General features: G+C 48.3%; 1 protein-coding gene across 1 annotated transcript in view; it reads left to right on the forward strand.

The window, feature by feature from the left end:
- The first annotated feature begins 3,688 nt into the window (after positions 1-3,688).
- The window catches only part of CLEC16A (C-type lectin domain containing 16A), a 132,882-nt gene continuing 121,215 nt past the window's right edge, over positions 3,689-15,355 (forward strand). The window contains exon 1 of the mRNA XM_060260795.1: positions 3,689-3,774. Within this exon, the coding sequence (XP_060116778.1) occupies positions 3,698-3,774 (77 nt within the window). The 5' untranslated portion in view covers positions 3,689-3,697. The remainder of the gene's footprint in view (positions 3,775-15,355) is intronic.

The raw sequence follows: 15,355 nt of genomic DNA on the forward strand, positions 1-15,355 counted from the left end.
TCTCTTATGTGACACAGAGCGTTGAACTGGAATGGTCTTTGGCCTGATCCAACATGGCTTCTCTTATGTCTTGGGCAAGTGACGCTCTGTATTCTTGGCGCTTGAGTGGGGGCACAGTGTGAGGGCTTCTAGTGTCCTGACCCCACTGATGGACCTCTTGATGGCCCCTCTTTTTTTGGCCACTGTGTGACACAGAGCTGGATGGGCCATTGGTCAGAGCCAACATGGCTTCTCTTATGTTCTTAAGCAAGTTTGGCCACCCCTGATGTAAAGCAACATTCAGCCGCCTTGAGTCTGCTTCGGTGGGGATGGCGGGATACAAATCAAATAAACGAAATGAAACATTTATACATGCATGCGTGGACTCTATGCATTGTACCCCACCCCAGGCTCAACCCCCCCCCCCCCAAAATCTCCAGGTATTTCCCAATCCAGAATGGGCAACCCTAGGCTCACAAGAGGACAGTTTCATAGAGAGAGGTTTTGCTCATGGTACTGTCTCTGGCACCTCCCAGGAACTGGCCATGAACTGGCACCGTGATTCGCAGGCCATACCTGGGCAGGGCTTCAGACTGTCAAAGAAAAGATGAGCACACACAAACCATTTAAAAATAGCGGCAAGACAAATTTTATCTTTAAGCAGGTCCTTTAGATCTTGCTCAAAGCATAGGAAGCTGTCTTTTCCCAAGGCAACCTCTCAGCCCTCTAAGTTGTGGATTTCATCCCTAAAGGGGAAAGGAAAACTGCAAGACCAGAATGAAAAGGGGCAAGAGACCTACTATTTAAACAAGGAACAAAAAGCTGGGAATGCAGGTTGCAGCCTACCTAAATTCTCCAGATGGAGGGAGGTTGTTTCCATCACCACCATCTGCCTTGAGACCTCTTACTGGAGATGTCGGGGAACAAGCCTCATGCCAAGCAGAGACTTTGGGTCTGAGCCACAGTAGTGTTTTCCACATGGACAGAGACTTGTGTGGTTCTCCCAGGAATTTTTTTGTAGCAGGAATTCCTTTGCATATTAGGCCACACACCCCTGTTGTAGCCAATCCTGCAAGAGCTTACTGGACTCTTAGTACAGGGCCTACTGTAAGCTCCAGGAGGATTGGCTACATCAGGTGGGTGTGACCTAATAGGCAAAGGAGTTCCTGCTACAAAAAAGCCCCGGATTCCCCCATTGTGGTTGTGGCCTGTAGACAATGGGGCTTTCATGTGGCATATTGGGGTGGGACGGTGGCTCAGTGGTTGAGCATCTGCTTGGGAAGCAGAAGGTCTCAGGTTCAATCCCTGGTATCTCCAAAAAAGGGTCCAGGCAAATAGGCATGAAAAACCTCAGCTGGAGAGCCGCTGCCAGTCTGAGTAGACAATACTGACTTTGATGGACCAAGGGTCTGATTCAGTATAAGGCAGCTTCATATGTTCATTTCCCTGCATTTCTTTTCCCGGCTCCTTGCAGGGGTCACTCCAACATACACACATCAATACTTTTTTTTAGAAATCAGCAATTGAATATAGTTCCATTGACAGAAGGTTGTAACAATCTGTTTGCTGAACACACTGAATTCAGGTTGGCTGCATTCTCAGCTTTTGTCTCTTGTTTAAATATCAGGTCTCTCGCCCTTTTCGTTCTGAAGATGAATTTTTCCTTTCCCCTTTAGGGATGAAATCCAATGCTCCCGAATGTCTCTGCACTTTGACTTCTCCCTTGACCCATATTTGACTAAGACAAGGGTCCCTAATCTTTCTAAGCCTGTGGACACCTTTTGAATTCTGACACGGGGTGATGGGTGCGACTTGGGTTACCAGATCTGACTCAGGAAATATCTGGGGACTTTGGGGGTGGAGCCAGGAGACTTCAGGGGTGGAGCCAGGAGCAAGGTTGTGACAAGCACAATTGAACTCTGAAGGGAATCCTGGCCATCACATTTAAATAGGGTTGCCAGGTCTGGGTTAGAAAATACCTGGAGACCTTGAGGGTGGATCCAGGAGAGGGTGAGGTTTGGGGAGGGGAGCAGCCTCAGCATGATACGATGCCCTAGAGTCCACCCTTCAAAGCAGTGATTTTCTCCAGGGGAACTGATCTCTGCCAGTTGTAAAAGAGAGAGATCTCCAGGCCCCACCTGGAGGCTGGCAACCCTCCATGCAACCACCAAATAATGCATTGTTTGAAGACCACATAGGAGACAGAGCCGATTACACACACAGAGGAAGCCCAAATGCAGGGGATAAGAAGAGTAAATTTAAAAAATACAGTGGGAAAGAGGTGTCAAGAGACTCTACACTATAGTGGCAGCTGTCACGGAAATGTTATTTTAGCCTGTACTGCGAATCAAATCTCCAATGGGCAATAGGGTTGCCAATCCCCAGGTGGGGGCAGGGGATCCCCCGGTTTGGAGGCCCTTCCCCCGCTTCAGGGTCGTCAGAAAGCGGGGGGAGGGGAGGGAAATGTCTGCTGGGAACTCTGTTATTCCCTAGGGAGATTTATTCCCATAGAAAATCATGGAGAATTGATCCGCGGGTATCTGGGGCTCTGGGGGGGGGTTTGTTGGGGTAGAGGCACCAAATTTTCCATATAGCATCTAGTGCCTCTCCCCAAAATACCCCCCAAGTTTCAAAAAGATTGGACCAGGGGGTCCAATTCTATGAGCCCCAAAAGAAGGTGCCCCTATCCTTCATTATTTCCTATGGAAGGAAGGAAATGAAAAGGTGTGCCGTCCCTTTAAATGTGATGGCCAGAACTCCCTTTGGAGTTCAATGATGCTGGTCACAGCCTTGATCTTGGCTCCACCCCTAATGTCTCCTGGCTCCACCCCCAAAGCCTCCTGGCTCCACCCCCAAAGTCCCCAGATATTTCTTGAATTGGACTTGGCAATCCTAATGGGTCCTACTGGCAGGATCCCTCCCAGCTCCACCCACTTTCTGAAAAGACTTGGCGGGCACCAAGAAGGGTACCGTCGCCACTCTGAAAACTACAAGGGTTCTTTTACCATAGTAGCTAAGGCTGTGGTGCCCTGCTCCTCTACCTGGGACCAAGTCCAGCTTCTCTGGATGGGACTTTACATACCTGGAATCAAACTTTAACCCCCAGTGCCCTGGCACTAAAGCACCCTCCCCCCTCTTAATTAATTAACTATGCTTTAGCGTTAACTATGCTATAGAGTCCACCCTCCAAAGGAGCCATTGTCCCTAGAGGGAACGGATCTCACCACCTGGAGATCAGTTATAATTTTGGGAGAGCTTTAGGCCCTGCCTGGAGGTTGGCAACGCTGCAATGAGATTTGCTCTTCAGCCACAGGAGGTGGCAGCTGATTGCATTTGTTCCACTAATTCCTGGGATGATCACCACTAATGCCATAAAGAAGCGGAGACTCAAACCGAGACACTCTTTCCCCGCCTGCCTCCCTGCCTCCTTCAGGCTCCTCCCTTCCTCCGGGTCACAAAGACCCGCCCACCGCCGGCCTGCTATTCGCTCCAGCCCGGCCTCCCTTCGCGAGGTGCACGCTGGGACTCGTAGTCCTTGCGTCCTCTCCGGCTGCCGGGCGGCGTCTCCCGGGGACTACGTTTCCCAGCGTGCCCCGCGCGGCTCCTTCCGCGGCTGGGCAGCTGTGTGTGGCGGCCGAATGGCAGTGCGGGGCCGGCAGAGGCGATGCCGCTGAGTGGAGCCAGGCCGTAGCCGGAGAGCGGAGGCAGGCGAGGCAGCATGTTCGGGCGGTCGCGCAGCTGGGGAGGCGGGCACGGCAGCGCCGCCCGCAACGTCCGCTCCCTGGACAACCTCAAGTGAGTCTCCCGGGCGGGGGAGGCGGGAGGAAAGGGGGCTGCAACGCGGGGTCGGGACGGGGGCACGTGGGAACGCGCGTTGACACGTGTCTTCTGCGGGAAAGGAGGGAAGAAGCCGGCTCCCCGCCTCCCTAATGGGAGGGTTGCCAATCCCCAGGTGGGGGCAGGGGATCCCCCGGGTTGGAGGGTCAGCAGAAAGCGGGGAGGGGGAGGGAGGGAAAGGTCTGCTGGGAACTCCATTGTTTTCTATGGAGACTCATTCCCATAGGGGTCAATGGAGAATTGATCTGCGGGTATCTGGGGCTCTGCGGGGGTGGGGCTGTTATTTGAGGTAGAGGCACCAAATTTGCAGCGTGACGTCCAGTGCCTCTCCCCAAAATGCTCTCCGAGTTTCAAAAGGATTGGACCAGGGGGTCCAATTCTGTGAGCCTCCAAAGCAGGTGCCCCTATCCTTCATTGTTTCCAGTGGAGGGAAGGCATTTTAAAAGGTGTGCTGTCCCTTTAAATGGGATGGCCACAACTCGCTTTGGAGTTCAGTTCTGCTTGTCGCACCCTTGTTCCTGGCTCCATCTCCAATGTCTCCTGGCTCCACCCCCAGAGTCCGCAGATATTTCATGAATTGGACTTGGCAACCCTAACAACGATCCTGTGGGGGAGGCCACCCCAGAGGTTGCCTGAGCCAAAGAGCCCGCGGGGGGTGGGGTCTGCCGGTTGCTGGATTGGCATTTGTTAGTCCCCCCCCCCCCCCGACTTTGCTAGGAATTCCAGGCACCTTAGGGTGCAAAGAACATATGAACATATGAAGCTGCCTTATACTGAATCAGACCCTCGGTCCATCAAAGTCAGTATTATCTTCTCAGACTGGAAGCGGCTCTCCAGGGTCTCAAGCTGAGGTTTTACACACCTATTTGCCTGGACCCTTTTTTGGAGATGCCGGGGATTGAACCTGGGACCTTCTGCTTCCCAAGCAGATGCTCTACCACTGAGCCACTGTCCCTCCCCTGAGCCACTGTCCCTCCCCATAATGAATAATGAAATGCGTAAAACCGTGACTTAAAAGCCAATTCCGGGCTAGGCTTTAATCCTGGTTCAGCCCTGTCCTCAAGCTGGTTTTCTACACGAGAGTCACAGACTCGTGGGGTGCATGCACACTACCCTAAATAATAACACGATTTGCAACTGGATTTAAACTGTATAAGAATAGCAAAAACTTGCAAAACACATTATTTTGTGTAGTGTGAATGGAGATGGTTTCTATGATTCCATGGACCAAGTGTAGAATGTCAGTTTGAGGACAGGGCCGATGAGCCAGGATTAACAGCCTGGTGCAGAATGGGCCAAAGTCTATAATTTCAATTTGTTGTCGAAGGCTGTTGGCTGTTGTAGATTTTCTGGACTGTGTGGCCATAGTCTTGGCATTGTGAGACCTGGCAATAATTTCAAACTGCAAGTGGACGCTTATTTCTACCTGTGTGTGTGTTTCTAACTGCATATGCACGATCGTTCTTGTTATAGTTACTATGTATTGCAAATGAATTTTATGATTTCATTGGATATGGACTCATGTTGTAACCCACCCTGATTTCTGCCTAGAAATCCCAGAAATAAATAAATAAATAATGATATGTAAAATAAATAATGATATGGTGTGTGGCTTTGGAGGCCTTCTCTTTTGCCTTGTTGGCAGATCCCAGGTACTTCAGGGGGGGGGGTGTAGAAGAGGTTCCCCCACTGTGGCAGGGGGTAGTTTTCAAAGTGTTTTGTGGAGGTAGTTTTTGATTAAACCTGGGATGTAATGTTGACCTTTCTTGCCCTGATACTTTATTTGATTGTGTAACTGCTTTTTATGGGTTTTATAGTTACTTTACTCTATATCCCAGAATAGTCCAAAAAATTCACACACATCCCTTGCTTTTGTATGGAATGTTACATATATGTTCTGGCCCCTTCCTTTCCCCCCTTTGTATGTGAACCTGGAGATTTTTTTCTCTTTCTTGTTGGCAGATCCCAGATCCTTCAGGCTCTGGACTTCAGGGAAAGGGAGTAATAGAGGTCTTTCCCCTGTATGGAGTAGACTCTGTAGGGGGAATTTTCTGATCAAACTTGAGATGTAACGGTGACCCTCTCTATCTTGATACTGCCCTCTACTATACTTTTTTTGTTTTTATGCATTTTAGTGTCAGAATTAACTCCGCATCCCAGAATATTTTGACTTTTCCCTCCTCCCCCCCTTTTGTGGAGTGATATGTGTACAACAGGTTCTAAATAAACTTTATAAATTTTTTTTTAAAAAAACTGATACATGATCACTGCAAGCAAAGTTGGTGTTTTTAATATTATAGTACCTATAAAAGTATGCAAATACTTATATAGTTACATGTAGATATTTGTGTATACATAGGTAAGTGAATAGGTATGTGTGTGATTATGGGTATTTACAGAAGTATGTAAATATATAGGTACATTGTAGGCATTTGTGTAAATATAGGTATGTGTGTATAGATAGATGTGTATGTGAGATTACGGATGATATGCTTGCATAGTTTTGTGTGAATATTTATTTACTTCAATTGTACCCTGTTTTTTGCCTCAGTGGGGACTCAAAGTGGCTTATACTATTCTCTCCTCTGTTTTATCTTCACAACAATTCTGTGAGGTAGGTTAGGCTGAGAGAGTATGATTGGCTCAAGGTCATCCCGAGAGCTTCCGTGACATGAGTGAGGATTCAAACCTGGAGTCTTCCAGATACTCGTCCAACAGCCACTGCGCTACACTACATAGTGTGGGTGTGGACTTACCTGTCTCTGCTCTTGTGGCATTTCTGTGTTGCTTCCTTAATTTGCTGTTATTATTCTGAGGCCTCTTCTGAAGGACTGAGCTTAGGGGGGAGAAAATAAGACCCATGCACATCGGAGCGTGTGTGTTTTTTAAAAATATATCTTGCTCTAAAAATTGTTTGCTGTGCTCTTCCACCCAAATGCAGCCCTTATCGGGCCCAAACCCTTGGAAAATGTTGGCAGTGCGATCCTCTGTGACCTTAGGGATAGGTTCTTCCTTCCTCACACAGAGGCTGAGGACTGTGCCCTGGCTCCCAGGTGCAGGTTACCTGAGTAAAAGGAATTGAGAGATGTGACTTCGTACTCCTTCCACAGGGCAGGCAAAGGGCTTTCGTGCCACCTGACTCCTCCCTGCAGAACCATGCCTGGCATTCCAGCCTTCCTTTCGTTTGATCTTGAGTTGCGTGACAATCTTGGGCGCATTCCACGGATTCTAATTAGCTCTTGATTCAGCTATTTATTTAGGGCAGCCAGTGAGTCACAGCAGTGGACAGACTTGTTCTTGGGTGCCCCGGAACTGAGTCAACGTTTTGGTGCCCAGAGGACGTTCAAATAGAAGTGCATCGCAGCACATAACTTTATTTTTTTTTAATTTATTTGTTTTATTTATATCCCACCTCTCTCGCCAGGGGGGACCCAAAAGCAACTTACAGCATTCTTCTCGCCTCTATTTTATCCTCACAACAACTCTGTGTGGTAAGTTAGGCTAAGAGTGTGTGACTGACCCAAGGTCTCCCAACAAGCTTCCATGACAGAGTTGGGATTTGAGCTGGGGTCTGTCTCCCAATTCACAGCCATGTTGGCTCTCGTCTTCCAGGGGAGACCCAGTCAGTCCCTGTTGGGCCAGATGAGCAATTCTGACATAAACTGTCAGAAGACCGAACAAGATTCTTTGGAGCTTGACAGAGTCTGTGGAAGGACAGATTGGGGGGCGGGGAGCGGGGTTGTTCAGCCTGTCATGATTTGGATGCATTTGGGAAACGTAACCAGCAGCACTGTAGTAAAATGGATTAGATGTTCCATTGAAGGAGGATGAACTAAAATTAGCCCAAGGTTTAAAGCTGCAGATGCTTAAAGATGCTTAAGTCTGGCTAGGTGGGGAAAAACAGCAAAATACTCTCTCGGTTTACAAAACTATTTCTCAGTGTAATATATATAATCACAACAATTCACAATATTACAATACAAATATGCAGTCAGAAAACCATCCCGTAACCCAACACAGCTACTGTCCATAAATCATGATTTATCCAGTCCGACGATAAAAAGAACCAGTCTAATTTCGTTTCGGATGCGAGCCATCCTTTTTCTGGGGACCGTCTTCCATATTCGTAGGTTCAGTAGATTTGTAGTGTCACAACAATTCCTGGCTTCCTCTAGCTTTTAATATGTTTAAAATATTTTTAGTTTTCTGTGGAACGCCACTGCCAATTTCTGTCCGTCAGTACAATAGTTGCGTCCTGAGAAATAGTTTTGTAAACGGAGAGAGTAATTTGCTGTTTTCCCCAGTTCATTGTACCTCTTTGGTCCTGCTGTTTGCTAAGACTGGTTAGTTGGCATAACCCAACACTATTGCTGTGTGAATCACTGCAACTGATTTTGAGCGCTGAACAGGAATATCTGTGACCTGGTTATCCTACTAAATAATTCTTCTTCACCCTGAATAGATAAGGTGGGATCGGGAGGCCGAGACAGGTGGGGCTCAACCCAAATTATCCCCTTAGACTGGAAGACTGTTGTGGAAACGGTGTGATTGCTGGCTTGAGGTGGTCCCACCAAGTGAGGACTGTAGGAAGCAGTCCGGCCACCTCAGAGCCGCAGAGGGCAGCTTTCTAAATGGTACTCCCATGTCAGAGCCGCAGCTGGGCAGACTTCAGGTTGGGCTGGCTACGTTTATTCAAATGGGGTTTGAACAAAAGTTCCTGCCAGCCTAACAAATAAATACACAGAAGGTACTGCCCATCTCCTTGTTTCAGCTGCTACTATGACATAACATCAGGAGAGCCCTGCTGGATGAGACCATTGGGGGTCCAGCCTCCTGTCTCACACAGTGGGCAACCAGTTCCTCTGGAGGGTCAGCAGCGGGGCAGAGAGGCCGAGGCCTTCCCCTGAGAAGAACATCAGAAGAGCCCTGCTGGGTCAGACCAGTGTGGGTCCATCTAGTCCCGCATCTCATCTCACAGAGTGGCCAACCAGTTCCTCTGGAGGGCCAACAGGGCAGAAAGGCTGAGGCTTTCCCCTTAAAAGAACCTCAGAAGAGCCTTGCTGGATCAGACCAATGAGAGTCCATCTAGTCCAGCATCCTGTCTCACACAGTGGCCAGCCAGTTCCTCTGGAGGACCAACAACACAGCATAGAGGCTAAGGCCTTCCCTTGATGTTGCCTCCTGGCTCTGGGATTCAGAGGTTTAGGTTCCCCTCAATCGCCATGGCTAGTAGCCACTGATAGACTTCTCTTCCACAAACCTCCCTAATCCTGTTTAAAGCTGTTCATTCCTGTACCCATCAGAGACATTCTCTGGCAGTGAATTCCACATTTTAATCACTCTCTGTGTAAAGTGATATTTCCTTTTGCCCATCTTTGGATGTCCTCAAGTTTCTAGTCCTTTGGGAGAAAAAAATTCTTTTTTTGTCAGCTCTCTCCACTTCATTCAAAATTTGATAAACCTCTATCATGTCGTCAAGTCCCTGGCAGTTCAGTAATCAACACCAGACCAGAGAATAGACTTTATTGAAGCACCGAGAGATCTGGAGCAAGATGGTTCTTGCGAAAACTGGCTTTGGCGAGCAAATGACCTCTACTTATATCTGATGCTTAAACTGTTATACATTCAAACCCAAGGCACGAAGCAAGCTGTCCCTCCCCCCCCCCCAGTTCATTCTCAGGCCCCTTGCAAGTGCACGCACAATCAGACAGAGATGGCCTTGGCCATCCCTGAGAGGCAGAAAGAATGCTTCATTCGTTACACAGAGATAGGAGCTAGCTGAGCGAAAAGCGAAAGTAACAACCTGGCTAAAATGGCAAGAGGCATTCTTGACACATGTCCTCCCTCAGTTGTCTCTTTTCTAAACCTAAAAGTCCCAGACTATTCAGCCTTTCCTCCTAGGGAATGTGCTCCAACCTCCAAATCATCTTAGTCGCCTTCCTTTGTACTCTGAATAAGTTTACTTGACTTTTTATTATTCAGGCTATTTATATTCCACCTTTCTCGCTGAGACGAGGTACATTATGCACTGTAAGTCAAAATGCCCTCAGGAGGATAGGGATTGCCAGTCAACAAGACAATGAGGTTCGGATTGCAACAAGCAGAAATCTTAACACGGAGCTCAAGCAAAGCTTAAACGTTAATGTGACACATTAAATGATGCAGAAAATGTGTAGCAGGAGGATACTTAACAGCATGTATTCTACACAGAAGTATAGTCCACGCAGTCTCTACCCCTTTACCAAAGGATCTTTCCATTTTGTTAACAGACCAAAGCTTGATTCCAGTGGCACCTTTCAAAACAACAAAGTTTAATTCTGAGTATAAGCTTTCATGCACAAACTTGAAAGCTTATACCTTGAATAAAACTTCGTTGGTCTTAAAGGTGCCACGGGGCCCAAATTTTGTTCTTTTGCTTCAGACCAACACAGCCTACCCACCTGAGTCCATTTTGTTAACAGTTGTTCTGTGTAAAGAAAGCCCTCTTTGAAATCATTCAAGTTGTGAGCAGTTTGCGGAAGGCCAGGAGAGTTGGGAGCCTTCCCAACCTTATTGGCAGGCCGTTCCACAAGGTGGGGGCCAACACAGAGAAGGTACATATCTAGGGGGGAAGTCAGCCGTCTCCCCACTTTTGAAAGCCTCCCTGTTTGGTTTGCCTCTCTGTGGATAAGCTGAAGACTGGAAGCTTTCCTGAGTCACTGAGGGGAAGGACGGTAGCTCAGTGGTAGAGCATCTGCTTGGTAAGCAGAAGGTCCCAGGTTCAATCCCCGGCATCTCCAAAAAAGGATCCAGGCAAGTAGGCTTGAAAAACCTCAGCTTGAGACCCTGGAGAGCCACTGCCAGTCAGGTGAGGGACAGTGGCTCAGTGGTAGAGCATCTGCTTGGGAAGCAGAAGGTCCCAGGTTCAATCCCCGGCATCTCCAAAAAAGGGTCCAGGCAAATAGGCGTGAAAAACCTCCGCTTGAGACCCTGGAGAGCCACTGCCAGTCAGGTGAGGGACAGTGGCTCAGTGGTAGAGCATCTGCTTGGGAAGCAGAAGGTCCCAGGTTCAATCCCTGGCATCTCCAAAAAAGGGTCCAGGCAAAGAGGTGTGAAAAACCTCAGCTGGAGACCCTGGAGAGCAGGGGAGGGACGGTGGCTCAGTGGTAGAGCATCTGCTTGGGAAGCAGAAGGTCCCAGGTTCAATCCCCGGCATCTCCAAAAAAGGGTCCAGGCAAATAGGCGTGAAAAACCTCCGCTTGAGACCCTGGAAAGCCACTGCCAGTCAGGTGAGGGACAGTGGCTCAGTGGTAGAGCATCTGCTTGGGAAGCAGAATGTCCCAGTTTCAATCCCCGGCATTTCCAAAAAAGGGTCCAGGCAAGTAGGCGTGAAAAACCTCAGCTGGAGACCCTGGAGAGCCACTGCCAGTCAGGTGAGGGACGGTGGCTCAGTGGTAGAGCATCTGCTTGGTAAGCAGAAGGTCCCAGGTTCAATCCCCAGCATCTCCAAAAAAGAGTCCAGGCAAATAGGTGTGAAAAACCTCCGCTGGAGACCCTGGAGAGCCACTGCCAGTCAGGCGAGGGACGGTGGCTCAGTGGTAGAGCATCTGCTTGGGAAGCAGAAGGTCCCAGGTTCAGTCCCCGGCATCTCCAAAAAAGGGTCCAGGCAAATAGGTGTGAAAAACCTCAGCTGGAGACCCTGGAGAGCCACTGCCAGTCAGGCGAGGGACGGTAGCTCAGTGGTAGAGCATCTGCTTGGTAAGCAGAAGGTCCCAGGTTCAATCCCCGGCATCTCCAACTAAAAAGGGTCCAGGCAAAGAGGTGTGAAAAACCTCCGCTGGAGACCCTGGAGAGCCACTGCCAGTCTGAGAAGACAATACTGACTTTGATGGACCAAGGACGGTCTGATTCAGTATAAGGCAGCTTCAGATGTTCATATGTTCACTGCTCACATCTTCAGATACGCTGCCACAATTTTAAAAAAAAGGTGCAACTGGACTGTTCCGGTTTTCTACACAAGCAAATAAAGTTAAGGCAAATGTTGGCATTCAGTTGATGATTTATTTATACCAGTTTGGCTGCAGCTGCATTATCAATGAGGCCGGCTGAAGTTCAGTGTAACTAAAATCCCTTAGAGAATGATATCAAAACTCACTGGCCCTATTAGTTTCCATAGGACGTTCGGTTGCAGGGAACTTTAGCTAGGTAAAGATAGAAGGGTATAACTCACGAAACTGCCTTATGCTGAATCGGGGCCCTTGGTCCGTCACAGTCCGTCTTGTCTACTCAGACTGGCAGCAGCTCTCCAGGGTCTCAGCTGGAGGTCTTTCGCATCCCCTACTGCCAAACCTTTTAACTGGAGCTACTGGGGATTGAATTTGAGGCCTTCAGTATGCCAAGCAGATGCTCTGTCACTGAGCCACAGTGCCTCCTTAAACTCTGTTGAGAGTTACACTGTTTTTCCCTTTTATTACATTACAGGACAGCACTTAGTCACTTCTATGACTGTTCCCCTCACTCACAAGACTTGCATACTTTGTCTTAGTACACAATGCATTATTTCACTGGCCACCTTTTATTATTATTAGTCTGGAAGCCATACAGCTCCCTGGTTTCTGTCTGTCTTTCTCCGGTGACTTAATGGGAAGCCTACACGAAATGTTCTTTTCGTATATCTCCACCGACATCTCCAACAATGCAAAGTAATCAGATCATATGTTTTCAACAGTCAGAAAGTGCCAGTAAGTTTCTCAGTCCACATCTCATAAGACAAATCTATTCTAGAACCAAAAGTCCTTCAAACAGAGTTGCTCGGAAAATCGTTTAACAAGACAAAAGACTCTGGAAGACAATAAAATAAATCGTTTTTCGAAATGCTGAGGTCTGTTGCTCTTGCTGCTGGCCCCTTGCCCCACGGTTGTTTACACTGGAAGTGAGGTCTTTTCCGAGGGCTGCGATTTCTTCCCCACCAATAATTTTATACAGAACGGTGAAGCCTTCCACGGTTCCAAGAGCAGCCAACCCAACCTACAGTTTGAAAATCTGACAAGCCGTTCTTAAATTGCATTTAAGATATAAACCCTATTAGTGATAAAAGATATTTAATTGCATGAGGAGTAGTTTTTCCTGTGTTCTGTGTAGCGGTGCATGTTGTTTTAAGACAGGAGCCCAGTTTTGCTACTAATGGGACGCCTGGCAAAACTTTTCTGAGGGGAGTTGTGGAGGTCCCGGTGAGTAAATGTACGAAATGAGGGGGGCCAGAAGCGGCTTCCAGAGCTGCAGAGAACGGTCCAGAAAGCAGCAACAGCAGAGCGGCAGAAGTTCTGTAGGCATTTCAGAGGGTTTCACAAGTCGTGTGGGATGGGGAAGGGGCGGGGGTGTTACATTGTGTGCCTTAAAAAGTCGCAGAGCCCAGTGCAGCTGTGTGCACGGTTTGCTGGTTTCCAAACTTTTGTTTCGAAGGACCCTAGTATGAAAGGCAGCTTTGCATGCTGTGCTGAGGACAACAAAAATTATCGAAAGGTTGGGGCACTTGCCTTGCAAGAAAAGGCTGAAGAGCTCTGAAACCTTTGAGTACAGAGAAAAGATAATTACGCAGGGATGTGCTTGGAGTTTGGTAAGACTTCACCTGGCGTGGAGAAAGTTGGGGACTTTTTTTGGGGGAGGGCTCTTTTGCCCCAAAGAGAACTCAGAATCTCCCAGGAGAGTAAATTCAACAGAAAAAGCAAGCATAGCTAACAACTACAATTCACCGCCACAGTTTTGTTTAATTGTTTTGGCCCTCCGTTCTCACTGAGATGCAAGGAGGATTACAGAATGTGAAATGAGGGACGGTGGCTCAGTGGTAGAGCATCTGCTTGGGAAGCAGAAGGTCCCAGGTTCAATCCCCGGCATCTCCAAAAAAGGGTCCAGGCAAAGAGGTGTGAAAAACCTCAGCTTGAGACCCTGGAGAGCCGCTGCCAGTCTGAGTAGACAATACTGACTTTGATGGACCGAGGGTCTGATTCAGTATAAGGCAGCTACACAGGTTCATATGTTCAATTGGCAGTCTTAGGACAAACGGGATAACACAGCAGGGCTAGGATTATAGAGTCAGAAAATGACGTGAGCAGTGAAACCGCCTTAAGGCCAGGTGTACGATAAGCAATGCAAAAAAAAAAGAAGAAGTGGGATTGCAAAGGTAGAAGACAGCGCCACAAAAGCAACGCACGGCAATAAAACGGTTCCATTACAAAGGTGTCTTTCTGGACAGTTCCATCGTACTGCGGGGCAAAATCCATGTTATGCAAGTTACATCCTTGCAAGGAGATGATATGTTTCAGTGGATAGATCCGTCAGTGGCTCAAGACGATGAGATCTCCGTTCGCTGTACCTCTAAACGGCAGCCTCCGTTCGCTGTACCTCTAAACGGGAGCCAATAGCAGCCCCACTTATTGACTTCCGGGTGGTGTCCGGTTGGTCACTGCAGAACTCTGATGCAGCAGGTTCTTCTTGCCTCCGACCTTTGCACTGCACTGTGAAGCTGTGGGCGAGCCCTGCAGTGTAGTCTTTAACTCCAGCGGGATAGCAGCCACACACACACACCAATCTGATTAATGCTCCTCGCCAACTGAGCATGTGCACCCTAGAGCAAGGGTGTCAAACGTGGTCCAGGGGCCGAATCAAGCCCCTGGAGGGCTCCTATCAGACCCCCGAGCAACCGGCTGTCATCTGCTTCCTTCTCCCTCTCTCTTGTTTCCTTCTGCATCGCAGCTTGCTTTGCAAGGCTTGCTCAATCACACAAGAGCTACAGAGCGAGCAAAGCCTCTATTTTCTCCATTGGTTGAGGATCGTCCCTTAGGGAGGAAGGATGGGGGGCAGGAATAGCTTGCTTGCCAGGCTCTCTCAGTCACACAGCAGAGCTACTGAGCCAAGTTTCTCTTCTTTTCGCTGAGGCTCCTCTCCCTCCTAGTCCCCTGGGGAAGGAAGGAAAGAGCCAGAGCTTCCTTTGGCCTATTCTCTGGATTGCACAAGAGAGAGGCAAAGGAAGCACCTTTAAGACCAACAACTGCGAATGTTTTAAGCATGTTTTATTTTAAGCTTTTTAAAAAACTTTGTGTTTGTCTTCATAAAGGTTATATCTCCGCTACCTGGCATTACATTTTATGACACACATGGCCAAGACCCACAAGGTATCATTTATATCAGACCTGGCCATCATAACAAATAAGTTCAACACCCCTACCCCCTAGAGCAGGGGTCCCCAAACCCTGGGCCATGGACCAGTACCGGTCTATGGCCTGTTAGTAACTGGGCCGTGAGTTGTATAATTCTTTTATTATATATTACAATGTAGTAATAAGAAGAAGTAGACATTGGATTTATAACCTGCCCTCCACTCTGAATCTCAGAGTGGCTCACAATCTCCTTTATCTTCCTTCCCCACAACAGACACCCTGTGAGGTGGGTGGGACTGGAGAGGGCTCTCCCCAGAACTTGCCCTTTCAAGGACAGCCCTTGAAAGAGCTATGGCTGACTCAAGGCCATTCCAGCAGCTGCAAGGGGAGGAGTGGGGAATCGA

This window comes from Heteronotia binoei, chromosome 20, assembly GCF_032191835.1.
Source record: "Heteronotia binoei isolate CCM8104 ecotype False Entrance Well chromosome 20, APGP_CSIRO_Hbin_v1, whole genome shotgun sequence".
NCBI classification, from domain to species: domain Eukaryota; kingdom Metazoa; phylum Chordata; class Lepidosauria; order Squamata; family Gekkonidae; genus Heteronotia; species Heteronotia binoei.